Genomic DNA, 27,091 nt, shown 5'->3' with positions numbered 1-27,091 from the left:
TTACATTGTTCTGGAGGTAAAACTACTGAAAATTTAAATAGTGGAAGTTGAGCAGTGATCACACAATAGCTACTGTCTCTGCCCAGAGCACGTGACTACTGGCTTTTACCAAAGTGAAGAGTAACATCATCATTAGTGTGTTTATCAACACTGTCAGTCAGCCCATCATGGAATGTCTTGCAGAATTTATTGAGAAGCACCTGGACCTGTTTTTCCAGTTATTGAAAACGATAGAAAAAAAAAAAATCTAATCCTGATTTTATATATTTTATTTACAAAAACAGACCTTTTTATAATACATATAAACTGTTTTAACTGTTCAAATTATTATTTATTTATTTATAGCCTATTTCATACAGACAGACGCACTATAGACTAAAGTAGGCTAGCCTAAACAACCATCTCAGCTATTTACATGCATATCGAATTGCAAAACAGGTAACGTTAGTTACATGAACTATAAGCGTCCCGTAAAAGTTTACCCCACTGAGCCAATTTTGTGACAAAACTAACTTCTATTGAGTTTCTAAATCAACAACGAACGGCTATTCTTCACGGCTCCAGCTCAGACAAACAGGTTCCAGATTTCATTGTGATTGACATAAAACTAGCCAATGATCGAAGCAGAAACGGTTTCATGCATTCCGCCCACGACGCCACTATCAGCCAATGAGGTTATCCCTCACGCGCAAAATGGGCGGGGCAAGTGGTATCGGTCTGAAAGGTAACAGGTTGTCTTTAGCAAATGTTTCCCTGGGTATTATTAGTTAGACCTGTCACATTTAAAGAAACGTCCTTTACTTTTACACCATTAGTTCCCATGAAGGAGAACAGCAGGAAGTAACAGAGGAACATTCAGCAGAGTGAAATATAAACTTTGCCGTAATATCAGGTAGGTTAAATGTTATTTTTGTTCGCTATCACCGCTAAACCTGTTAGCCTGCGATTAGAAATTGATGCTAAGTTGTTTGTTGCGCGCCAGATGCTCCAAAGCAGTCTCGAGCTGAACTTTCTTCCATTGGGAATGACACACTTGTCTCGCTCGTATACTGCTAAGCTCAGTTGTGTTTTTGTCCTGTTTCGTGTTCTACTTAAGTGTACTTTTCTGAAGATGGATTAATGTCTGTCCAAAGGATTATTGTCGAGCCCGTGTAGCGTATTTACAGTATTTTCCACTGGTTTAGGCTGAAAATGAGCGCTCCGCCTCGAGAGACTTATAACCCATTGAGTGTCGCACGAAGCGCAGGTGCATCGCCAGGTGAACACCTGCGCTTCTCTCTTTGGGAGCAAATCATGAGAGAAACTTTTGACGTGGCAAACAATCCTGTTTTAACAGTGTTGTGATTGTTTACCTCGCCACAGCCCACGAAAGTCCGCTAAACACTCAAAGCCTTGTGTTTGAATAGCACAATTTTCATTCAAATGAATAACGAGTCAGTGTCAAACTTGCCGTGAGCGATCAGGTTACCGTGTCAAGTATAGGCTGTCAGACGTGTGCTGTTTAAAAACTAAAAAGACGTAAAAGAACAACTTTTTTAGTTAAGGCATTGGTCAGGTTTATATTTGATTCATAGCTCTTTTGATAGTTCCGTGAAGTTATCCAGACGCCAGGACCTTTCGAGATTTGAAACCAGTGACTCAGTGCAGAAGAATGTTATAGGCCCAGGTGAGCAGTGGCACACAAACTCTCCTCTCAGTCATTTAAGTTAGTGATTCACTGCGGGTTTTTTGTTTGTTTGTTATAAGGGTCAAATATAAACGTGTTACTTTGTATATAATACAGTGGATATAATAGGGTGACCATATTTTGATTACCAGAAACCAGGACACTCGGCCCGGCAATGAGATACTCAAATTATACTCGGAAGTTTACTCAAAGATTCCTTATTAATTTCAATACATTTAAAGTATGCTCCCTCTGTATGAATAGAAAATTGTTATAGGGACAGGACTTGAAAACAGGACATGTCCTGGGAAAACGGGACGTTTGGTCACCCTAGGATATAATGTATCTTCATTATTAGAATTCTGACTGCCATTAAGGAGTAATTTCCTCAAGAAAGGCCTAGCGACACATTTTATGAATATGAAATCAAATTAAGTAGTAATTTTGAACCTTGAACCTGCTAAATTACACTTGGTAGTGCATGTATCCTGGTTGGGAATCATTGGCATTACATAAAAAGCTTGCTTTTCATTTGAATCATGTTTGCACATATTTAGACCATAAAACCAAAACGTATTGTTCTTGAATCCCCCATATCACACTGGAATCTTGGTTATTGACCTTGGTCATTGTGCTGAGCCATGGACAAACATAACACTATTACTGCTCTATCACTGACATGAGATGTTAATCCTAGTGTGATTCACAGCTGAGAGTCATAACTTGCTTAATTTTTTTCCAAGATGAAATACCTGGAGTCATGAGCACATTCGAAAAGATGTCCTTTTATATTGTGTGAGTTTCTGGCCGTATGATCTGTGTTTGGCAACACTGGAGTCAGTCATGCTGGTGAGATCCAATAGACGGACAGGAGAAGAAATTCTTGTTTCTCTGTCTTTGAAACGAGCAGAACGATTGAAGTTTAGGAAGGGAGGGGGGAAAGAAAGGAAAAGAGAGATTGAGAGGGAGTTTGGCAGGAGACAAAGAATGCAAAGGGGAGTCGAGCACTAATGGAGGGATACCAGACTCTTTCAAATGGGATGAAAGCTTATGATAGGCTACAATCTCTCAGATGCAACTCGACTCTTTAATTTATACTAATCTAGATGAACTCTAGATCTCACCTTTCTCAGGTAAATCACCCAAAGCGAATATCAGTGATTAGTTTATCCTTTCTGTGCAAATGAATAGAAAATAGATAAGAGATTCCGCTTTTAGGTTGTGTTTCTCATAGTTGTCATACTTTTAATATATGCCTCCTCAAAAGTGTGGCTGCCTGAAGTATGCTGAGTTTGGCGTTGAAAACCTAAAGGGAATGCGAAGCATGCTTGTTCTTTCTACCTGACCTGACAAAAGGTGACTGAAGTCACATTTCATATCGATATGATGTCTGATGCGATGCATGTCTGAGAAAAATTAAACACTCAGATGCACTGATTGTAGATGCATAGACTTTTTGGTTTGCATTGGTTTGCGGTAGTCAACAGAGATAATACAAACCATAGTGACCGCACAGGCATCTCCTGAGTCCTACTGCCTCACTTCCCTCCTAATTCTATTAGACGTTCCACATCTGAGAGTCTCGATTCAATTTAAAATCAGAGAATTCAATTTAATGGGAGAACAAAAGGTCGCAGACTCAAGAGCTGTGGACAGATGTCCCTGGAGGGTCTGTGTGAGTTTTCTTTTAAAAGTCTGGTTCATTAAGACTTTTAAATTGGAATGTTTGTTGTTTCATCATGTCCCGGAGCATGCGGAATGAGACATGAAGAATGTGCCTGTCTAAAGTGGAAGTGATCAGTTATTTTGACAAATTTTTGTTTGAATAAGCAAAATCTTAATCTATGGAGACAGAACTTTGTGTACAAGTATTTGGATTCTGTTGACAGTCTGCGGTGCTTTCTGTGGAATTCTGCCGACACAGATTCTGTAGTCATCATGTTTAAAGGTGTGATGAATCAAATGAGTATGCCACTGAAGTGAGCTGCATATCAGCTTATGAACGGATGGAGGAAATCAAGGATGTGGGGCACCGTGGATCATTTTAAACCCTGGGTTAGTGTAATCATTGGGTTATGTTTCAAGTGCTTAATTTTATCCTGGGTTAGTATTTAATCCTGGACAGTTAATATGAGATTGCATGACTTTGTAAACCCTGGCTAAATGTTCTTATTTGCATATTTAATATATTGTTTGAGTTTGAGCTTTGGCTACAGCATTAGAATGCAACTGCTTGTCCACTTGTAGAACTGCTTGTTCACTTGTCTTTTCATCATCACTCTAGTTTCCCTAATGTGTGGAAGCTAAACATGGCTTGTGAAAGTTTTTGTGACTGTACGCTGTCTGAATATTTAACGAGGCAAGCATTGTTTAGTTTATGATTGGTTGTCGGTTGCTAAACAACTTGACCATCTACCCATTGTTTCGCATTGTATACCTTTCTCACTGTGTTTCAGAAGTCTTCCCAACTTTGGAATTTCGTTAAAAGAAGTGTTAACCTCCTTTCAGATTTACAAGCATGGGAGAGAATGAGATGGGTTCAGTTTGGATGGTTGTTAATCTGTGGTTCACTGTAAACCTAACGCTCAAAATAATTAATTGGTTTGAGTAGAGCCAACTCAAATTAAACTAATTAGTTCAAACAAATTAACTTTTATCAGTTTTTAGAACTTTTTTCCCCCCTTTGAGTTCTTAACTGACACATTTTAAGTAATCAGAATGGTTTCATTGTTTTGAGTTTTATGAACTTGTTTCTTTTAATTTAGACTAACTTCAATTGAACTGAAACTGGGCTGGGATTTCTATTTCCCCTTTGCCATGACACTCAAAAGGGACAGTAAATGCCAAAATTAAGTGTTATATTATGATTTTATTGTGTGCAAGATTAATGTTAAGTGGGAGATTCAGTAGTGTTTAATGTTTTGTTTTGTTAGTTTAGAAGAGTTTCTGTTATGTTGGGTTTTTTGTAGGGTTACGATCATGGTGACGAGTGGAGCATGAGCTTAGTTTGAGAACAGATATATGTTAAATGTATTATATTGCTGTCCTTATTCAGCAAGTGCTATGCTAATGCTACCAAAGCACAGTATAACCAATTAGCAAGGTGGCATTTATTGAATCAGCTAGTTAAAGTTAAGTTTCCACTACTAAAACTTTGAGATTGCATGATATTTTTAAGTTAAATGTATGAATGAGCTGGCTTAAATATTTAAAGTTCAGATCAATTCAAATGTATGGTTACAAATTAAAAAATTAAGTTCTGCTTACTCAAACGTTACATTTCTTAACTTAAAGGGGTGGTAAACAACGATTTCACTATTCTAACTTTAGCTAGCGTGTAATGTTGCTGCTTTAGCATAAACAACATCTGCAAAGTTACAACGTTCAAAGTTTAAAGCAAAGGGAGATATTTGCTTTTAAAGAAATCAATTTCTAAGAACTACAGCAAACGGCCAGTAGGCGACTACAGACATTCCTCCAGGGTTGGTGACATCACCAGGCTCAATATTTACATAAACCCCTCCTCCGAGAATATTAAATAGGGGGGGGCGGGGGCGCCATTTTGTATCGCGGCGCTGTTGTGGTATAGTTAGGCTGGAGTGTTGTTGCCGCGATGCCGAGGAAACGCTGTTATATTCATCCGGATTGCAGGTCTGGGGTACTTGCTTTGTTCAGCCTTTATAGGGACAGGGGTGTGCGTTGCAGAGCGTTTAACATACAACATGTTATATGCACGTGTGAATGAGACAGAAGGGAACAGGCGCGTGCGGGGCTCCCGCAGCACATCTCACGGAGGGAAACTTTCACAATGTTCGCGAGTTCAACACCGGATTTGCACAACGTCAGCTGCGTGAGACAAACGCGGCCAGTGTGTGAATGCACGACGCGCGCGGGGCTCCCTCCCGCAGCACATTTCACGGAGGAAAAGTTCCACAATGGAGATCTATCTCCCAGATCTATCTAATATTGTGTTGTTCATACTATAGGCTACAATAGAGGTGGGAGAAAAGATTCTTCTCCAATGATTCTGGATCGATTCTGAGCTTAGATTTTAACTGCAGGTGCGCGTTTTAGAAACACCCGTATTCTTCTGATTGCTTCCATTATCTCTCTCTTTCTCTCTCTCTCTGAAACATACACACACACACACACACACAATCACACACGAACCATAAAATAATATTTCATAACGTCCGGAACAGTTGACGGCGCGAATCGCAATGACATTCGCAGGCTTCTTTGCACAGGATATGCGCTGTGAGAAACTTAGCTTTGATGTCACGCTTACAGAGTGTGTTCTCGCCCGCCGGTATTTTCCTTACAAACGCTCAACGAAGGCTTCATTCATGTCGTTAGGAATGCAGTGTGCTTGTATATTAAAAAATAAGTAACTCACTGACATAAGGTTTTCCATTTCAAATGCTCACGCGGCGCTTTGTGAAGAGTGCTCGCGAGCACGCGTCTATGTGAGTCTCAAAATGCTTTTATGACGCAAAATTAATGTAAACACCGTCAGTAATGTCTTAATGAATTAATCAGACAGGGCAAAAACATCTTATATTTCAAGAGATCTGTGCATTAGTGTGAATGCAGGTCTCCCGCTGTCTATGATGATGTCATCATTAATAATCAAACAACAGTAAAGCTGAGAAAGAGAAAAATCACTCACAGTTCAGACACTCTTAAATACTGAAAGCACTCTTTGTTCATTGCTTGTAATATGTTTTTTGTTCCTCTTTATGATGTACTAGCTTATGTTTTGCAGCTATATTAGTTTATATATTTAAAATTATTAACATGCAATTGTTTTAATTAAAATGTTATGTCCTAGTTATTTTAAAAAGCTTATAATTACATGTATCATAATAAAAAACATTTTAAGTTTTTAATAAATTAATAAGATTAATTAATAAGGAAAAAGTTCAAGAATGGTTTTGGAATCGGATCGTGACTCCCAGAATCGGAATCGGATCGTGAGGTACCAATTAAAGATTTCCACCATTACTATACAATGATGTATTGTTGAATAATACTGAAGATAAAGAGTTTAAAAAATAATCGCATATTAAATCGCAATCGCAATATTGGTTAAAAAAATCGCAATTAGATTTTTTTCCAAAATCGTTCAGCCCTAAACTCGAACCAGTTATTTTGCGCATTAGGGTTTACAGTGAGGCAGAAGTCATCATAAAATCATCATTAAGAGAAGTAGTTAAAGCAGATATAATTAACAGTGCTTCATTATGAAGAGAGAAAAAGCAGTGGGTCGATTTGCTTTGCGCTTAATGCACAGATCCTTGCTGCTAGACTGGTTAAATCAAGTGTGTTTGTTCTGGATGTAAGTAAATGCCTGCATACCGTAGGCTATTGCCTATGAAGGGAATAGTGACATCTCTGATTTGGATCAGTGTATGAGAGCAGGAGAGAACGAGTGGGATAGAGAAGCCAGTGTTCTCAGCATAGCTGCCCTTGTTTTCTGCCCCACTTCACTGTAATAATGGGAAGAGGGTCCTCATACTCCCCCTCTGTCCTACTCACGGGCTCCCTCCATTCAGCCTATCAGATAATGCAGTGCTGAGAGGCTAAATGGTGCCTCTGTCCGCCTGGGCACTGACACACTGACACAGAGGAAATGGATCGTTTTAGACCGTGACCGAATTTTGGCTGTATGTTTGACCAATGACCAGATCACTGTCATAACAGAATAAATAATCTGTCCGTCATTACAAGGCTATTCAAAAGTGATTTAGCAGAGTTAAATCTGTGTTGTTGTTCTTAACCAAAACTATCAAAAAATAGTTTGTGTTAATTGGAACGAAGCTGAAAAAAATTAAATTAATAAATATTAGATGACAAATGTAAACTGAAAAATAGAAAAACTGAAATAATACGTTGAAGTTGACATACTAAAATGACTAAAACTGAACTAAAAATAAAAGCTAAATATAAATATTAAAATGATTTTAAGAAATATTGAAATAATAAAAATGATCTTATGTTGCTGAAATAAAAATGAAAACCGAAAGCATAAAAATAAAAGCTAATTCAAAATATATAAATAAATACTATAATGGTATATAAATAATACTAAAACAACACTGAATTAAATCACCCAGACTAGCTGATAAATTGGATGGAAATTAACTTTTGTAGGCCTTTATTGTAGTTTGGGGCCACTGTCATTTTTTTTTTAATGGGTGTGCTTGATGTCACCTGCTTTTTAGATAGAAAATAGTGTGATTTATATAGTTTATTAATAGTAGAGTTCCTCCGATTCCGATACTAGTATCGGAAATATCACAGATACCACAAAAAATTCTGGCATCGGCGAGTACTTGAACCCATGTACCGATCCAATACCATTTTCTTAAAGTCCCTGTAAAGTCAAAACTAAACATGTGTTCTGAGTTCCTCACACCACAGATAAATGTGTTATTAACCACCCAGCCAAATTTGAATCATAAAAAAATCCGGCAAGTACATAAAATAGCTTATCAAAAACTTGAAAAAATGAGCAGCATTCTCTGCTCTCAAACACTGGGGGTGTGTCCGCTGTCGGCGCCAAAACCACGCCCACTCGCGGGAAAGCTGCAGTAGCACACAAGACAACACTCACGTACTGATCACGGCCGTCTATGATCACGACGCACCAGATGCCGGCGGGACGGGAGGATGAAGGCCTGGGCGGGGGATAGTCGGTTCTGCAGCGGATTATCAGTGAATCCCAGTTGTCTCCGGTGAAAGTTTGTAAAACTATCCGGTGTAAAGTCACTTTAGAGGCAGATGTCGGTTGTGATCCTCAGATCTCCATCAAAGCAGCTGTTCACAAAATGAATCCACCTCTTCTTGATCATCGTTTTTGTTTTGAAAGCTGTTGTGTAAGTTGTAGGCTGTAATAACTAACAGTACTGACAGTAACTCGCGATCGAGCGGGAAAACTGATGCGACTGTGCTCTAGTTATGATCGTGTTAGGGGAGGAGCCAGGCTCTGTGGCTCCAGTGCATCATCGAGCCACCATTTTAGCCCCGCCCAGAAAATCCTGAACACAGCACCGGTGAAAAACTGTTTAGCGGTCTTACTTCTGAATTCAGTACTACATAGTTCACAGTCTTTGTAATGCGTTTCAGCAATACATTTCTAACATTTATAATGTGTTTAGAAACAAATCTCAGAATTGCCTTTACAGGGACTTTCAACAAGACCTAGTTATGACCGCGAGCCTTGCCTAACCACTGTGCGGTTCAAGTTGTGCTGTTTTGCCACAAGGAACCACTGTTTAGAACAGCGAAGAAGAAATAAAAACGCGTCAGCAGTAGGCTATGTCCACTGTTTACTGGCTGTTTAGCAGTATTTCGTCTCTGTGTGGATGGCGGGCGCCCACGCTCACTCACTGTCTTTGTAATCTCTGCCGTGTGTCACTATCAAGCGGCAAACTCCCCCAGTTTCTCTACGTCCATATTCACTGTCTATGGTCACTATATGAGGATACGAACGCATAAACTGTCACTTCATGAGAATTTACCGTTTCATTTGGGAAAAGTGTCATATAAGGAACACAGACACTGAAATATCTTCACGGCAACCCGTCAAAATAAAAGTTCGGTTTAAAACATTTTAAATTGACAGAATATATTAGGCTACTGCTGTACAGTAGATTTAGCTACGTCTCTATTTAAGAATAATACGTCTCTACTAGGGATGCAACAATACAGTTTGTCCACGGTTCAATACATTCCTCGGTTTTTAACCATGGTTTTCGGTTCGGTTCTGATGGCTAGTCACATCAGTTTTTTGCTATTCTATTCTTAGGCGACAGGAACAGCAAGAGGTTAAGGAGAAAAAAGTATAATTTTTATTACAATACTCTTTCTTTATTTTACTTAAAAGAATTGAAAAACCTACCTTAAACTTAAAACTTAAAAAAAAAAAAACCTTGTACACATTCCTAGTGAATTGTATAATATAAAATAAATGTATATAAAGATTTACACTGGCAGCTCAGAGCTGTACAGCAGCATTTAAGTATGAAATTGAATGAATAAATGTAAAAATAAAACACTACACAGACTTCACTATAAAATATACATTGATTCTTATTCAGTCAAGAGCAGTGAGGGATTTTCTCTTTGTCTTTTTTTGTTGTATTAACATTAAAGGGATAGTTCACTCAAAAATGAAAATTCTGTCATCGAGAAATGAATACAGGTTTGGAACAACATTAGAGTGAGTAAATAATGACATCATTTTAGAGGTGAACTGTCCCTTTAAGGACAGCTTGTTCACTAACTGCGCTGCTGTCAATTTAAGACCTCTACACATCTAATATACAGACACACGCAATTCTACTTTCACTTTAGACATAACCAACTGTGTTTATGTTAACCTTGTGTGTATTTGACAGCATTAGCGCAGTAAGACTACTTAGTCCAGTAATCACGTGTTTGACAGGCGTTTAGCGCGCGCACTCGGAGAAGCGCATGTTAAAACCGTGCATATGCACGCGAATGAAGGCTTTACACCGCATGCAAATAATGAGCTTTCGTGATTGTGAATAACTATAGTGTTCCGTGAGCATAACTCATTTGTAGAAAAATAATTAATTAAATGCAAAACCGAAAAAAACGCAATTCACAAGCACATATTGTACCGTGAATGCCGTACCAAACGGTTCAATTACTTCAATATTATATTGAGAATTGTGGCATCCCTAGTCTCTACTACTAATAATAATGCCTAGATGGTTGCTTATTTTTCACTTGTTTTGTTGTAAAGAGATTATTAATATATATTTATATTTTTTATATTCCTACATTTATTTGTTGCACTGTTTTTTATACAGTTACATTGTACAACTAAAATACCTTTTTCAGTTTGCAGTGTTAGATTTGTGGCTGCATTTGAAGTTCATTTTCGCTTAAGAAAAATAAATAATATTACTGTCAAATGCATGTCAGATAATAAAAATACTGTAAAAAATACAGTAGTTCACTGTATGTATTTGTTCATGTTTTATTTAGGGATAAGTCTGAAGCACACCATAAAATAATTCTAGCAATTCATACAGGGCTAGTAGTATATACAGCTGTATACAGATACACACCCAGGTATTGGATCAGTACTCGGTATCGGCCGATACCCTGAGCCCAAGTATCGGAATCGGTTTGGGGAAGGGAAAAAGGGTATCGGAAAATGTCTAATTAATAGCGCATTAGTGACGTATACTGGATTTTTCTTACAGAATAAAAGTACCCGTTACAGCGCTAAGAGCCGAACGTGTTTGTTTACAGTTGAATTATTAGCTGAATAAGTCTGAAAATTACTGTTTGTTGTTTGTGTGTGTGAATCAAAGCTTAAAATTACATTGATTTGTTGATTGTCAGAGGATTGTATTCCAGTTTTGATGTTTGCAATTGACCTATCGGTAAGTCCCGCCCCCCTTAGTTACTGTTGCTGTGTTGCCATATCTTACAATGACAGCTGTCAGTGTGAAAACCTTATCTCAAGATGGTTTTGGACACAGAATGTAGCGTATACCCCGTCCGAATGATGGCCAAACTTTACTGATGGTTTATCAAGTTTATGTCCTTTTTCACTCCAGAAAATCATCGTAAGAGCTGAACAAACAAAGCATAAGAAGTGGTGATTAACGTCTCATTCACAAACTTTCTCTCTCCGTTGCTCTCTCCGTAGCATTACCTTTAACATACACATCAAATTACACAAAAACACTCATACAACTAACAGTAAACAAACATTTACACAGAGCTTGACTTTTCGGGGGTGCAGTTAATAACTGGTAAACTTTGTATCTGCAAAACAACTCCGATAAACTGCGTGCAAGCTTTCCCTTTCACTACCCGGAGACTATAATACCCATCAAAATAGGAGTCCTATGTAGACCTTAAACATATCTGAAATTAAATTAATTTAAATTTAACCAGTTTAATATGGAGAGACACTGAAATGTAGACCTTCGTGTTTTTGACCTACACCGTTACATGACATGAGAACAGTTAGTTATTTCGGTTTGTATGTTAGCAGGGACTTTAATCGTAACTTAATGAGAGTATGACAAATAGAAAATCCAAAACCTGGAATCAGTGTCACAGTACCCCAGGCACATCGTTTTACCATTTTTGTAGCATAAACACCATCAAACCGATGAGAGCTTCGGATTTTCCAATGTTTCTCTATGGCGCTGAAACATAAAGATGTCCGAGTTCCGGTCCCAGCGCAACTGATACTCACCTGCCATTGGCTCATCTGCATTCGAGGGGAGGTGCTTATCGATAGGTCAAATTTGATTGTTACCTTGACAAATTGATTAAGACTTTGGTCTTTGCCTACAGTATTTATGTAGATTGGAGCGTGACTGGACGAATATGACCACAGAATGAACTTGCTTGCCTTAAAGGGACTTTGCTAAAAGTGCCAGCATTACTGTTAGGTGCAAAACACAAACGCAATATCTTTATAATAAGGTGAAAAAATTAAATGTGCTATAAGTATAAGATTTATTGGCGTATTACATTTGGCTGCCACACAAATTGTTTGCAGCATTCGTCAAGAGCCTCAGATTAAAGTTTCATCATATAATTCAACATAACATGTCCCCCCTGCTATCTCTAAAGAATCCTGTCCTTTATAGTTCTTTTATGGCGTTCAAAGTCTGTTGTCTGAGACTGAAACTGCACCTATCTAAGTGTGAGAGCTGGAATTTAATTATTGTCACTGTAAAAGTACATAAATCCTACCACAGCCACAGTAAACATAGATGATGAATGAGTCTGTAGGGTGAAAAATGATCAGTGAAGTGGTGCTGCCACTTTCTCACTACACCTGTGTAACCCTCCACCTGTATATCTGTCAGCACAAGAGTCTCCAGTATGTGAGCTCGGCTCTCTTCAGTCTGCTTTCAGTCATTGGCATGGACACGTCAGCCATCTCATGACAAAACACATAATGAGCCCATTCATTGTATTCACATTCACTCCAAAAAAACGTTCACTGTTGTTAGTTGCACTTAAATCATCCTTGTTCACAAAAACCCATGTAACTTCATTAACTTTAATTTACTGAGTTTTTTTATACTAAAAATGAGTATTGTCAGCTTTACTTAATAAGTGTGTGTTTGTTAACTTAACATAGCTCACACTGTAAAAAATGTAAGGCCTCTCCAATTCAAAATTTTCTAGTGACCGATCACATCTAAATTTTTCAATTGGCCTAATTGAATTTCTGTGAATTGAATTTTATCCACTGTGGCAACAGTCTGTTAACATGGGCTCAATTAGAAATAATATGTTGAGCCAATGGAAAAATGTAATTTACCAACACTGTAAAAAATTTCAGGCCTCTCCAATTAAAAAATTTCTAGTGACCGATCACATCTACATTTTTCAGTTGGCCAAATTCAATTTCTGTGAATTGATACAATTTAATTCACAGAAATTAAATTTGGCCAACTAAAAAATTTAGATGTGACCAGTCACTAGAAAATTTTAAATTGGAGAAATGTTTTACTGTGAAACTGTGAGTTTTCAATAAGGAAAAACTGAATATTCAAGAAGTCTTCTGCATAACAGGATGTCTTATGTGGTGAAGAAAATGCAGCACTGCATAGGCTAAAAACCTGCAAATAAAAAATAACATTAATGACAATCACATCTAGCAAATGACAGAACAGAAGTTACTTCATTATATAATGAGGATGAGACGAATGAATGGACGAAAGAAAATCACGAGCTTTACGTGTTTGATATTAAAAGGGCAATAACTCAAGCCCTGAAAGAGGCCGATGCAATAACGGCACCGTGTTCAATGGTCGCATGCCGCATATATCACACAAATGACTTAATTTACTTATTACCTATTATTTTAGACATATAAGACATGAGAAAAATAAAACTATTGGCTACCATTATATAATTATGTGGTAATCGAGAATACACTCATAAAACCAATGAATGCATGAACTCGTGATTATACAAAATGTCTTTTAAACTTACGGTAAACATACCGTGTCCTGAAGCAAAACTCTGGAGTATATTTCAGTGCTCAAAACTCACCAACGTCTTTTGACGATGAATATCTCTATTCTCTTGGGAATGTTTGTTTCGGTCTTCAGCACCGGCTGGTTTGGTTCTGCAGTCTGCTCGTGCTTCTGCTCCCGCGCTCCGCATTTGAAATCTCTAAGTTTTCCTCAAGCGCATTTTGCGCATGCGTATACAGTTTTTCATCCAACATGGATTTTTCCATGTTTTCACTTCGACTTCATAGATTGACTGAGCACAATTAAATATGTTCGGTAAATATATACAACTTTAATTCTGAGTGAAGACCTTAAGCTATCATTATTACAATGCATCTTTTTGCATGGGGATAATTATTTGGAAGTCATTTATTGGGCCAGTATGTAATGACCAATGTAAAAAAAAAAAAAAAAGAATTTGGAATTTTTTTTTTTTTTAAGTTTAGAGATCGACCGATATGGATTTTTTTGTGCCGATACCGATTTTTTTTTTTCATCAGCCTTAGCTGATGACTGATACGGGCTGCCAATTTTCTTGAGCCGATATTTGGAGCCGATTCTGCTTTTGCTCCATCAATTTACATCATAAAAATTACACAATGATCATGATGATAATTTAAAAAAGGAACATTTATGAAACTAAAAAAAACAATATTTAACAAATAGAAAAAACAGGTGAGGTAGAACAAGAAAAAGAGTTCAGTGGTGAAACTAAATTCTGAAAATAAATATTTAAGCATAAATAAAATAATTACACTATTGCACACAGTATCAACAAGCAAGCATCATAAAGTGCACACTGACTGTACTATACTTAAAACTTTTATACTTTTAAAACTATTTGCAACCTAGTCATTTAATGCTTAGGTGCACTTAACTTAATCTCTTGAAAAAAATATCGGCGAACGCAGCAGCCTTGTACTGAACAAGACAACGAGTGTGAGAGTGAAAGCATAAGACAAAGAGAAATGGTAAAGATGTACCACTGTCTGGGAATGCACTTTGTTCCCCGTCACACCCTTCATGCTTTAATGTTTCTTATTGAGATCTATTCGTTCCATCACACCAGCCACACCTTCAGTTTTCTTCTCCATTACATCATGAGTAATGCTGAAGCTTTCCTGAGTTTTGATGAGAAGTAGTAACATGGTATGTCTTAATAAAAATCTAAAGAAGGTGTGTGGTTTAGGATAGAAAGCCAATGGAACGTCTACACCATGAAAAACAAACGCGTGTGTGTTCAGGTTAATGAATAATGAAGGCCATTGGGTCTTCTGTGCCAGGAGTCAGAGGTAACGGGTAGCATTGAGTAGTGTGTAATTCAATCCTGCCTCACTGGACTGTCTGCATTTCTGTGTCTGTCTGTCTCTCAATAGAGAACAACAGTAGGGTTCTGGTAGTAAAAATCCCATTCAAATTCTCCCTTAGAGAGTAACGTAGGCTAGAAACATTTCAAGACACACCATCATTAGCCAGGTTTCCATCCAAGGATTTTTTTTTTGTGTAAAAACTTAGGTTTAGCGCACCAAAATGTTTGCCAATATGGCTGATGGCAATGCCAATTATCGATAATTTTTTGCAAATATCCAACCCAATCTTTTTTTGTTAACTTTAGCGTAAAAATTCTATGTCGATACTTCAAATGTTGCGAAAAAACAGTTTGGAAACACTTTTTGTTGAGAAAAGGGGCTTTAAAGCAAATAAATGTGGTGTCACATGACATAATTAGCCTATATTAGCGACTACAGCACATTAAATCTATTATATTCATATTATTAAATTGTATATTAAATTATTTTATGACTATTGGTAAGAATAAGATGCCTCTGACATCATTCAGCCTTATTTTTGTAATTTTGTCTTTTTTTTACAATCTAATAAAAGTTAATCAGAAAAATAATAGCTGCACCCATTTCTGAATATTGTATATATTGTATATAAGTATTTATCTAAATAGTCTTTATAACGAAGTAAAACTAAAAATTGCACTTGTTAGTAAAAATAATTGTGTATATATATATATATATATAGGGCCTCAATTTCAAAATATATAATAAAGTTTTGTTTCAAAATAGATGATGAAAATATTAAAAAAATCTCGCCACCTCATAAAAAATAAAAAGGGGACGTCTGTCAAGCAGAATCTGGCTTCTACTACTTGACAAATGAAAATCACAAACATGACACTTGTTAATAATTTTTTTTTATAAATGGGCTACAATATGTAGAATAATTTTTATTTCAATCAGTGGGTTGAATCCAAAAAGCTCAGCAGCAGCTCTAGACCATTTAAAAAAGTTAAATATAGGCTACACAAATAACAAGTTAAGGTTACTGCTGCATCTGTCTCTGGAAAAAAAAGAGCAGCGATTTGATGTTTTTGATCGGTTTGATGTTATTGAACTCTGAAACCAGAAAGGTTTGAATGATTTGAATAGCTACATGCGTTCTCTGCCACGTCAAACCGCGACTGGCTTGATTGCTGTTCAATGCTTACGTTAAAGATTGTTGCTATATGACCGAACATTTTACTGTACCAATCTTTTTTTTGGGGATCCAAAAATTTTGCATACAAGACAAATGAGTTGCCCTGTGTACAAACCCATGGGCTTCGTCACATTAATGCAGTTACATTGCATGCAGTCCTGTCAGACAAACTGTCCCACTTAGCCGTGATCTGATAAATATTTCCTAATTTAGTAATAGGCCTATTATTCGTGAAAATAGTAAGCAGTAAATTTCAATCATCTCATTACTCTCTGCATTTTACAAATATTTGGCACGCGAAATTTGATATAATTTGCGATATACCCAAAATGATGTATGTAAACAACATGAGGGCAGATTTTTTTTTAGGAATGATGTCATTATGCACACAATTTTTCGGTAAAAGGATAGAATTTCATAGTTTTCATGTGTCGTCACACGCTGTAAGGAACGCCCACCTGGAGGGCAAAACATTTTTACCAGGTTTGTAGTCAGTATTAATGCGGTAAGACGGTGATATTAAAATACCAAATTCAATATACACACCTTATTGATTTTCCATACTTTGTACAGGAAAGCAGATGAACACAGAATATTAGTGCAACACAAGGTTTCTCGTTAGGTGTTTTCCCCATCGAAACCCATTATAAAGAAAACGCGTTGTGTTCATATTCTTGCCTCATCTACTCGCCTGTATATAGTATGCATCATCAAAAAACTGAAACTGTGTAAACTGAATTTAATATTTTAATATCACTGTTTTAGTACATTACAGCACTTTAAGGGTGGGTTGCACTAAGGATTCTTTAGCCTGTCTTCAGTTCACCTCCGTCTGCTGCTTGATCAGCTCTATAACGGTTTTACTGCGTAATTAATCTGTGTTTAAAATGAAGTGATGCAAAAACTCGATTTAAAATAAAACCCATATCAACAAATCCTTTAAACTTTGCTTAATTTAATCCTTATTGGTGCAACTCACCCTATAGTGTTTTTCACGTTAAGCGTTTTAAAAACGTCCCGCTGTTTTCAGTGATTGAAATACTGCAGCAGGTGCTGTATATGGATCATAAGTGGCCAAAATGTGCATCTTGTTCACATATTTTTGTTTTAAGATGGAAATTTGACAGGCTTGTGCTGTAGTTCTATGGAGGTTTTGCCCTTCAAGGCTCCACGACAGCCATGTGACTGAAAACTATGAATTAGATGACAGGCTGGAGAAAACAAATCTTTTTTTACGCATATTCACTTTGTCGGTCGATGGAAACTTGGCTATTGTCTACAAGGTTGTTGAAGTCAATATGAAATCGACCCCATTTACTTTATTATTAATGGTCTTATTGTGAAGGATTCTGTGCACATTATTTAAAAAACCCTTTGTCTTCAATAGTCCTTCCTCAAAATGTAACTTGCACTGCCTCTGAAATGGCTGTTCCTGTTCAGCCCCCTCCAACCACTTGGCTTCATTCTGGAGTGTAACGCCCACTTTTCACAATCCTAACAAGTCTAAATAAAATGCAATTATATTAGAATATTGATAATGTTTAAAAAGCATTTTAGTTTAGTAAAATACATTTATATAAACAAAAAACATTTCTAGCTTTTAGGCCTGAATACAGAATGTTTTAAGATCACATATTATGAAATAAGTAAAGTAGGGCACTGCCCCCAATCCTGAACCTAGATCCTCCAATAAGAAAAGGGAATTCACCATGGTATCCTTGTTGAAGTGAAGTGCTTTTTTAGGAATGAGGAGAGGAGTGTCCGACCGTAGAGGGGAAAGAGACTACACATCAGGTTGTGCAATGGAGTATAATCCGAGGGACATCGTATTGCTTCTGTCAGGGCCGAAATGAGAGAAAAAACATGCAGGGTTGTGATGGGAAAAAGAAATACTTTATTTCGTTGTACTGTTGTGATTCAGAGCTGGTTGGTTTGTTTCAAGAGTTAGTAAAACATTTTATTAAATCATTTTTTGAAATGTCTTCGCAGAAAATGAGAGTAGAAAAATAGTTCTGGAACCCAAGAGAGTATTTGATTTTTGAGGTCACTGGACAAACACACTTTGACATTGTGCATTGTGTGATAAATTTTGACATTTTCTTCATATTCTTTTCATCTCACCTCTAGGATGACTGCTCCTGTCTCAGGTAAGAAGACCCCCGTGGACTATGGTGTACAGATTCGCTTTATAAATGACCTGCAAGACACCGGAGGGGGGGTGAGTGGGCAGCCTCGGAAAGAGGGACCCAAAAAACAGCAGGCTCGCTATGGAGTGGCAGTGAGGGTGCAGGGCATCGGTGGGCAGCCCTACGTTGTACTGAAAGAGGGAGAGAAAGGAGATTCATATGGAGTACAGCTGAGACCCCAACCACCTGCCTACAGCAGCCTGCCTAGGTAAGCTCCAAATTATTATTTTATTAAATACCACATATTGTTTTTTCCCCCCCAATATCTTTCATTTTTCATTATCTTAACCCAGTGAACCCTTTTAAAATAATTTTCTTGATAAAATGAACTTAATCATAAAGATTAATATATTAACAGCATGCCTTTTACAGCTGCATTTAGAGGATTATAGCTGGCTGATAATATAGTCAACGTTTTGAGACGATATAAGCAATCAAGCATGAGAGATTCCCTTTGCTTTTCATGAGTGTACTGTATATAATATATACAACTTCATATATAGAGCTGTGTGATAAAACAGTTTACATTAAGTCAATATAAATATTACTCCTAAGCAGTTTAACTGAGGAGGTAATTAAAAGTAGTCATGGCATAATACATATGCATAACACATACATATTTGATCATATCTTTCAGGACTCCAGACTAACTTTTGAGACCTGTAGCACCGGTGCCAGTTCTACTGGTCGTAGAACCAGTATTAATAATTACATGTTTTGTTTAAAATGCGCATATGGCGGTAGCTTGAGTTGGGATGCAGATAAAATTAGTGAGATAATTTATTTTTTATTTATTAACAGCAACATCTATAAAAATTAACATGAGTTACAACTTCATAAAAAAATATGAAGACTTCAGATTCAAAAGCCTCTAAGTCCGTCTGACGTTTTTCTTTAAAATAAGCATTTTTGTCAGGCTTCTATGTAGGCTATAGGTTTCTACCCAAGTACCGGTACTTCTGAATAGGCTGAGGCTGGGATTTAGTGGGTTTGAAGTGAAAGTATTTTATAAACGTATACTATATGCGGAGAGCATTCACTCAGTATCATCGTTATCTCATTTTTGACCAAAGTGGCTTTTAGAGGCTTTTGCATCTGAACTCTTCATATATGTAATTCATTGCTCTGCTGACGTATGTGCTGTTATTGATACAGTTGATACAGTTCCCGCATGTGCAGTGCACCGCAATAAATTAGAAACACACACACACAGGTTTGCTGATGGACGCACACTTGTTAATGCTGATGGTAAGGAATTACAGTTGAAACATCTCATAATGTACCTCAAACTGAGTAGCATCACTGAGAAAACGTCCCGCTCAAGGTTCGGGTTGAAAAACGAGTTCTTCCAATGTTTCATCGTCGATTTGGACTCGCGCTGGGATTGATTTAAAATCGATGTAATCATTACTGTCTTTACAGTGTGTACAATCGTTGAGCTTTAGGAAGCCTCAGCGCGGAGCTGGAGTTCAGTTATGGTAATGGACATTTGTTTCCGAAACGCGCGTTGTACGCGATCACAGACCAATTACAACAGACTGGGCCATCTGACCAATCAGAGCAGAGTAGGCTCGTGGAAAGGAGGGATTTAGAGAGACTGATTCATCAATCGAGCCGTTTGAGATTCATTGAACATTGTGGTGATGTGCAATGTTTATAATGAGAAAATTAAAATGTTTTTTGAAATTTGATGCATCTAAACCTTTTGTAGGAGACCTCCAAAACTAAATTAGGAAACTTTAAAATAGCATAATAGGGGCACTTTAAAATTAACCATAGGTCTTCCATAGTAGCCTATCGTTGTAAATAATCACAGGTAAAAACCCAGCACCTCACTACCATGGTAAAAAAATATATGGATTTGGATATGGAAAAAAAACAGTAGCCTAAACACGTATAGTATTTAAATACAAATGTACACAAACTGCTATAGTTTTATAACAAAAATACTGTTATTATTAGTGATGCACCGATCATGATTTTATATGGCCGATTCCGATTTTTTTTCAAGAAAACTGGCCGATACCGATTTCCGTTGTTTTTGTTTGTTTGTTTTTTTTACACAAAAGAATGAAAGTATACATGAACAAGATGTTTATTTGGTATTTAACAGGCTAAATTGGCTTTTGGCTAATGAAAACAAGTCCGCAATCTGAAATTAACGGGAAATTGAATCGGAAATTAAAAGGCTGAAAGATGAAATTTAAAGGCAACAACTGCATATTCTGCAATCCAAACAAAGATGTTACTTAAATCAGCATTTGTTTTTAAATTCAGTGTAAAGAAAAAGTCTTTACCAGTGAAATTAAATAAAACCAAAGTATATAATTGTTCCAAAATGTTAAATCAAATAATGTTTAGTGCAACGAAAAAAACTAAGATGCTACAGCAGGTGCTTTTTAAATCAAATTAAGTCAATGTAATTTTAAGGTAAAATAAAAATGATCATCCTATAGGCTACAGAACTGATAGTATTTCATTTCAAAAGTGCATGCATGTTCTTCTTTAGGCTACAAAAAGAAGTATTTCGGTTTTGTCACAAGTTAGTATGTTTCGTTCTCATCCGATCCAACACGTGAGAAGCTGAGCTGAACAAATGCTCACTATCTACGCTCGTGCAGGGCGCGGAGAGGTAAGCTCGCGCAACTTCAGCTCGCGCAGGAAAGCGGCTCTTCATTCCCTTCAGCTTATCTCGTCTCTTCCCTCAGTTCTCCGGTTTCCGTTTGTAACACACAAGTGACATGTTCGCGAATGATTGCAATATAGGCGTATGTGCACGCGGGTGCACTTCCGGAAAAATCGCCAGAAAAATAAAAAAAAAAACGATTTTTGGCTGGTCAACCGGTGCATCCCTAGTTATTTAATTACATTACTAACTAATCTTTTATGTCTACAATATAATATAACACAATTCGATATGACTCTCACATTTCTGTTAGTGTTACAGTTAGTGTTACTACAATAAATCCATGGTAAATGTTGGTTGAAAAGCCTTCTAACCGTACTGGTGTGGCACAATATTTCTCATGTTTCCATGTCAGTGTTGTTGAGAATGTCAGTGCCATTTAATCTGGCTCTAAGCTAGTTTAAATCATTGTGTCTGTTTGTGTGTTAGGAGGAGAGAGGATGGGGTAATCCAGGGTCCTTATTTCTCATCTGGAGATAACACCCCCCTGCGCCGGGCTCAGTCTCATGGCTCCCTGTTGGAGAGAGAGAACAGCAGCGAAGACTTTACAGATCAACTCCGACGGCCGCTTGGTGATGGACGCTCTGGTAGCTACGCCAACCTGGATGGAGGTGTTGGTATGGGACCAGAGAGGGAGCGGCCCAGAGAAAGGATTGAGAGAAATCAGTGGGGTGGCTCTTACCAGACAGGGCTGAATGGCACTTTGGGAAGAGGGAGAGGTGGAGGCAATCATTACACCTCATCTGAATCAATCGAAGTATCTCCACACAACCAGCACACTCGCATTCAGTCAGCTCAAAGCTCCAACCGTCAGACTCCTGCCCACAGACTCATCGACAGGTTCGATGGGGGCTCTGCTGCACAGACGGATAACACTGGGACCACCACCAGGGGGCGCTATCCCATCCTCAATGCGGACAACAGACCTGCCTCAACCTCACCATTACCGGTTTCATCTCTCGTTCCAAACACATACTCTTCACCACGGTCTTCCTCCCCTGCTTCTGCCTACAGCAGCCTGGGACGCGGTTCAGGTTCTGTCGCCAAGGTCATAGCTGTCTCTTCATCTGCTCCAGTTGATGCACATGTGAGTGATGGGTGAAATATATTGAGGCTTATTAAAAGTATGCTATATTTTTTTTATCTAGACTTTGGAACAGCCTTTGCATTTGGAAGTGCACCTCTGATTACTTAAAATGCTGTCAGGGCTTTGGAACGGTGTAATTTGAATAGGTTACAGTAAAGCAATTCATCAACCTGATACTCTGTTCTCTCTGGCATTGAATGTCATTTAGCTTAATGTAACCTGTTGGTGTCAGCAGACCAAGGCCCAATCCCAATTCTATTTTATACCCTTTTGCCTTCCCCTACACCTACCCCCTACACCTACCCGTTCCCCATGCCCCTTGAAACAGAGAGACACCACTACTACACCATTACACGTCATCATACCCCGTTTCTTTTATTAGTGTCCTGTGACATTTAACCAGTATGAACAGCAATGAAGTGCGTAGTCGGGCACGAGCACGTTTAACAAATTATTCACTCCCAACAGATTTTTGCGCTGTATTTGGACTTAATAAAACGGCGCTTATTTTCAGTTCAAAAACTTATGAGCCTTAGAGTTTCCTAAGATGATACAGAACATACAAGACTAGTGAAGCCGCTTTTCCATCGGGCCAAACTGTTCTCTTAACCGTTCTATTCTGTGCTGATCTGAACCAGCCGGTACGGATATGGTTTCGTTTTCTACTGTGGTGCTGCGATAATGTTCATACGTTATGTGTCAAGTCAGTCGTTACCTTGGTAACGCAAGAGTTTACAGACGATACGTGATGTAACTATCGACTGTGTTATGAAGGATGACAGATATATATTTTTTTAACTATTATTATGTGTTCACATCACTCAAATAGTGCGTTTAGCAAGCTACGGAGATACACAAGTGATCGATCCCGAGTGGCAACATACACACACACTCCAGCAGCATGGTAGTCGGTGGAGGGAAACTCCTCATACCCCTTCATTCGAAGTGTGGTCCTGAAAAATCTTTGTTTGAAGGGCTATCTGGCCCTTCCCCTTACCCCTACCACTCCAGCCAAAAGAGAATCGAGACACCCCTACCCCTTCACGTAAACGCGCAAAACGAATGGGTAGGGGAATGGGAAGGGCTAAGGGGTAGAAATGGATTGGGCCAAAGTGTTGCTACTCCGATGTATCAATTGTAACCCACTCCGTAGACTGTTTAAGAAATGTTACTTAATTGTTTTGCTCAAATTGTGTGTGGGTTGTGTTTGATGTTTAATAGACTGTTTTCTCCATTTAGGTAACCCCTGACCTGTTGATGGACCAGGGTCAAAGTTCAGGGTCAGAGTTCTCAACTGAAGATCAGATACAGCAAATAATCTACGATGTTCTACATCAGGGGTAAACCATTGTTCTGATGCGCAAGCAATATATACAAACTGAATGTCATTAGTAACATTTTGTTTCTCCTAATTCCTCAGGAGTACAGAGGGAGATGCTTCCATTAAGCGCAGAGTTCGAGTCATTTGTAATAAGATTCAAGGCATGAAGGTACAGTGTATCTTAGTTAATCACATTTTAAACATTACATTACTGTCCACTCTGAACATAAAACATGCCAACACATGATCACGTAACAAACCCTACATTTAAAACTAATGAATGACTTTTATTGAGGGTGCATCCACCATCAGTATGACACAACCAATTCAGCTCAAAGCTTAACATCTGTTCCCAAAACTATTTCAGATTAACTGAAGCACAATTTGTGACAAAACAAACAAAAAAGGCAAAAAAAATAAATAAAATGTGTACAGGATTCGAAATTAAATTACTTGTATCATGAAAGGCAGTTCATGAGTATTAAACCAGTGTTTGTGTAATTTGTGCAAAAGCTGTTGGCTTTTTTTAATTGAGAGATTGCTTGTTTGTTTACTCTAAAATGTACACTTTTAGTGCAATTTGAGCTGTTATTGAGACAGATCTTGACAGACAGTTTTGGATATTGCCGCCATTCCCAATTCAAGTATATAAAAGATATACTTGTATTATCTACTTAGAAAATAGCTGCACAGGGTGTAACCAAGATAACCACAGAGTCAACTGACTTTGACTAAACCCAGCTGCGAATAAATCTGCCATGTAAAAAAAATCTATCATAAACAAGTGTCAGCAGTGAGAGGTGATTTACTCTAGTGATAAAACACCCAGTCTGGCTGTGGAGGTAGGCTCAGTTGGCATTGTATTCAGTACTCAGACAGGCATTGCTAAAATGGGCATTACATTTGATGGCTTTTTAGGTGTTGGCATCTTTTGCTAAGCTGTAATGAATTGGCAGCAGATCCCACCTCACTTACAACAGCTGAGCCCATTTTAGAGTGAGAGGAGTAAGGAATGTTTTCTTCCGCCATTAGCTACACACACAACACATTTTTTTTTACTAATGGACTCAAACGTCTGCCAGTCTAATTTAATATAAATGTATAAATCCCAATAATATACCATAAGAAATTATAAATAAGCACTTAAAAAGACTGCAATACAATATCCCTGTCAGTCTTATATTTATATAATTGTATAAGTTTATGTTTGAAATGCAAAGGCACCAGAGTTGCTCTCTGAGACGAACAGTGGACCATTTAGCCCCAGTATAATTACCTGACATACAGAAAGGACCTAGACGCCTGATGGATGCGTCTGGGTTTTGCTGCCAGGAACAAGTTACCATCATGGATGAGCTTCTGAGCAACTGAGCTCAAGATAATTACGAGAATTTTAAAACTGGCACAGCGAATCAAAAAGAACTGGAAGTGACTTTAAGTAAAAACATTTTGCACAACTTTTAAACCTGCAAGCCTTGCTGAATGTTGACAGTGTTTGTTCCTTCTTATTTTATGTTAAAACAAAATAGTACTAGTAATTCTGTGTAACAATGGTCTAATAGCCTGTGATTTTATGTGGGATAAAACATCATATGTATGTATAATATTATTCAATAGTCTTTCTTGAATGCTGAGCTTTTGGGAACATTTTATAATGTAGAAATCTCAAACACTTCACTTGTGAAGTAAGGATTTTTTTAAAGCAAAGGGCTGTTTTTTAGTTAGCAATTACTTAGAATGGTGAACTTTTACACAGGATTAAACCTATTGTGTCTCAACAGGGGTAGCAAACCACTAATGACTACTGTCATCTAGATACTAGCATAGAGGTGGACTTGGATTATTGTGTCTTGGAGCGTAATGCCTTGTTTACATGAAAAACAGTTTGACGCATATGACCGTCCTGGTTAGTCCTGTTAGCCACTGACAGACAATGCATGGAGAGGGCAAAACAATGGAAACACTTGATGTCAGTTTACAATTTTCTTGCACTGTTGGGGAATTATCCTGTCCTGTCAGAGATCTTAGTAGGTATAGACAGTCTAGATATCTTTGTATACAAAATTTGTATCTGCTCATACATTTATATTCCCATGCAAGATGTTAATCTTATTTTTTTCTTATTTTGTAAAGGAATAATACAAATTTATAATTATATTATTTATAACATTCTGAATGATGTTGTATTGCAGGTCCTGCAAGCTTTGCACATTTTAATTTTTTTCCCCACAAAATCATATTGGTTATCATTTATCTACTCGGATCATATTGCGTATCATATATTTGATCACAAAAGACTGCAAGCAGCAGTCATTGATGAAACAAAATAATTATCTAGCTTAAACAGTAGAGCGTGGCACTAGCGACGCCAAGGTCATGGGTTCGATTCCCAGGGAAAGCAAGAACTGACAAAATGTTAAAAATGTGTACCTTGAATGCAATGCAAGTCACTTTGGATAAAAGCGTCTGCCAAATGCATAAATGTAAATCTTTGAGCTTTCAAAAGGGGGAAGTCATATTAGAAAAGTGATCTGTAAACTTATGAGGACAACCACAGAACCACTATCTCTTAAATTTCAGGTGAGCAAATCTGATGACTTGAAGGAGGAGCTTGAGAACTGTCTGGATGAAAATGTACAGCTGCAGGAACAGCTGGGAAGGAAGAACACAGAGCTGCACCAAACACATTCAGAGTAAGATAAACCAACATGGATATTCACACATCTGCAGTTTATGTGCAGTGCAACAGAAGGTATAGTTGTATTTGTGTGCTTATTTCTCTCTCAGGCTAACTCAGTTGCGAATGGACAGAGAGAATGCAGAGTCTCATGTTAGAGACCTGGAGGATCAGCTGGCAGGACTACAGGAGGAGCTGAGGAGAGAGACCGACAACAAGGCTCAAGCTGACACTATGCATATGGTGATCTCACACACACACACACACACACTCAACACAAATACACACATGGTGTCAATTAGACCAGGGGCGTCAATTGGGTATGACAGGGTATGGCGACTGCCATACCTTGGCTGCCTGGTCAGATCAATGCAACTAATATTTTTTATTCATTGCATTATATTACTATGTGTAACATATCATTTGTATTTTTAAAAGTAAGTAAATTAAAGCATTCTGTTTGTTATATTCGTGTCATGTGAGATAAACGCCGCTGTCTTTTTACGTGATTTTATAGCGTTAGGTATTGAAGCCAATCACAGGGATTTCTGTTGAAAATAATGACCAGTCAGAGGTGTTTAAGTTACTGATAGTAGGAATCCACTCAGTAGCTCTCAAAACTCTAAATGAGTTTATATTCAGTGCAAATTCTGCACATGCACAAATGCTCTCATTATAACAAACAAAGCGACATGCGATTAAAAAGCATCTTTTCCATGTTCATCAGAGACGCGACAATTCTATTTTAGAAACGGTTTCTATTTTTCTGCAACCTCGCAGCTGGTACAACAACACAGTATGGAAACGATAATCTCAGGTAATGTTTATGTGGTTTGTTTAAAGGTGCTGTATGTAAGATTTTCACTTTACTAAAGCATAAAAATACCATAGCATGTTTCCTAAATATCTGCAAGCATATTAAGTTCACCTACTCGTTTCTCTGAAAAAC

The 27,091-nt window shown here is 37.7% G+C and overlaps 1 protein-coding gene across 3 annotated transcripts in view; it reads left to right on the top strand.

Moving 5' to 3' along the window:
• Positions 1–695: 695 nt before the first annotated feature.
• The window catches only part of cgna (cingulin a), a 41,129-nt gene continuing 14,733 nt past the window's right edge, over positions 696–27,091 (top strand). For 2 of the 3 annotated variants that reach the window (XM_079837777.1, XM_079837776.1), the window contains exons 1-7: positions 18,010–18,128; positions 18,313–18,579; positions 21,487–22,144; positions 23,384–23,484; positions 23,565–23,634; positions 26,046–26,158; positions 26,253–26,385. In XM_079837777.1, the coding sequence (XP_079693903.1) occupies positions 18,049–18,128; positions 18,313–18,579; positions 21,487–22,144; positions 23,384–23,484; positions 23,565–23,634; positions 26,046–26,158; positions 26,253–26,385 (1,422 nt within the window). In that variant the 5' untranslated portion in view covers positions 18,010–18,048. Of the gene's footprint in view, positions 893–18,009; positions 18,129–18,312; positions 18,580–21,486; positions 22,145–23,383; positions 23,485–23,564; positions 23,635–26,045; positions 26,159–26,252; positions 26,386–27,091 lie in introns of those variants that run through there. The other variant, XM_079837778.1, reaches the window with a different exon arrangement.

Source organism: Gobio gobio (assembly GCF_949357685.1).
Source record: "Gobio gobio genome assembly, chromosome: 15".
NCBI classification, from domain to species: Eukaryota; Metazoa; Chordata; class Actinopteri; order Cypriniformes; family Gobionidae; genus Gobio; species Gobio gobio.
This window is presented reverse-complemented; position numbering and strand designations above follow the sequence as displayed.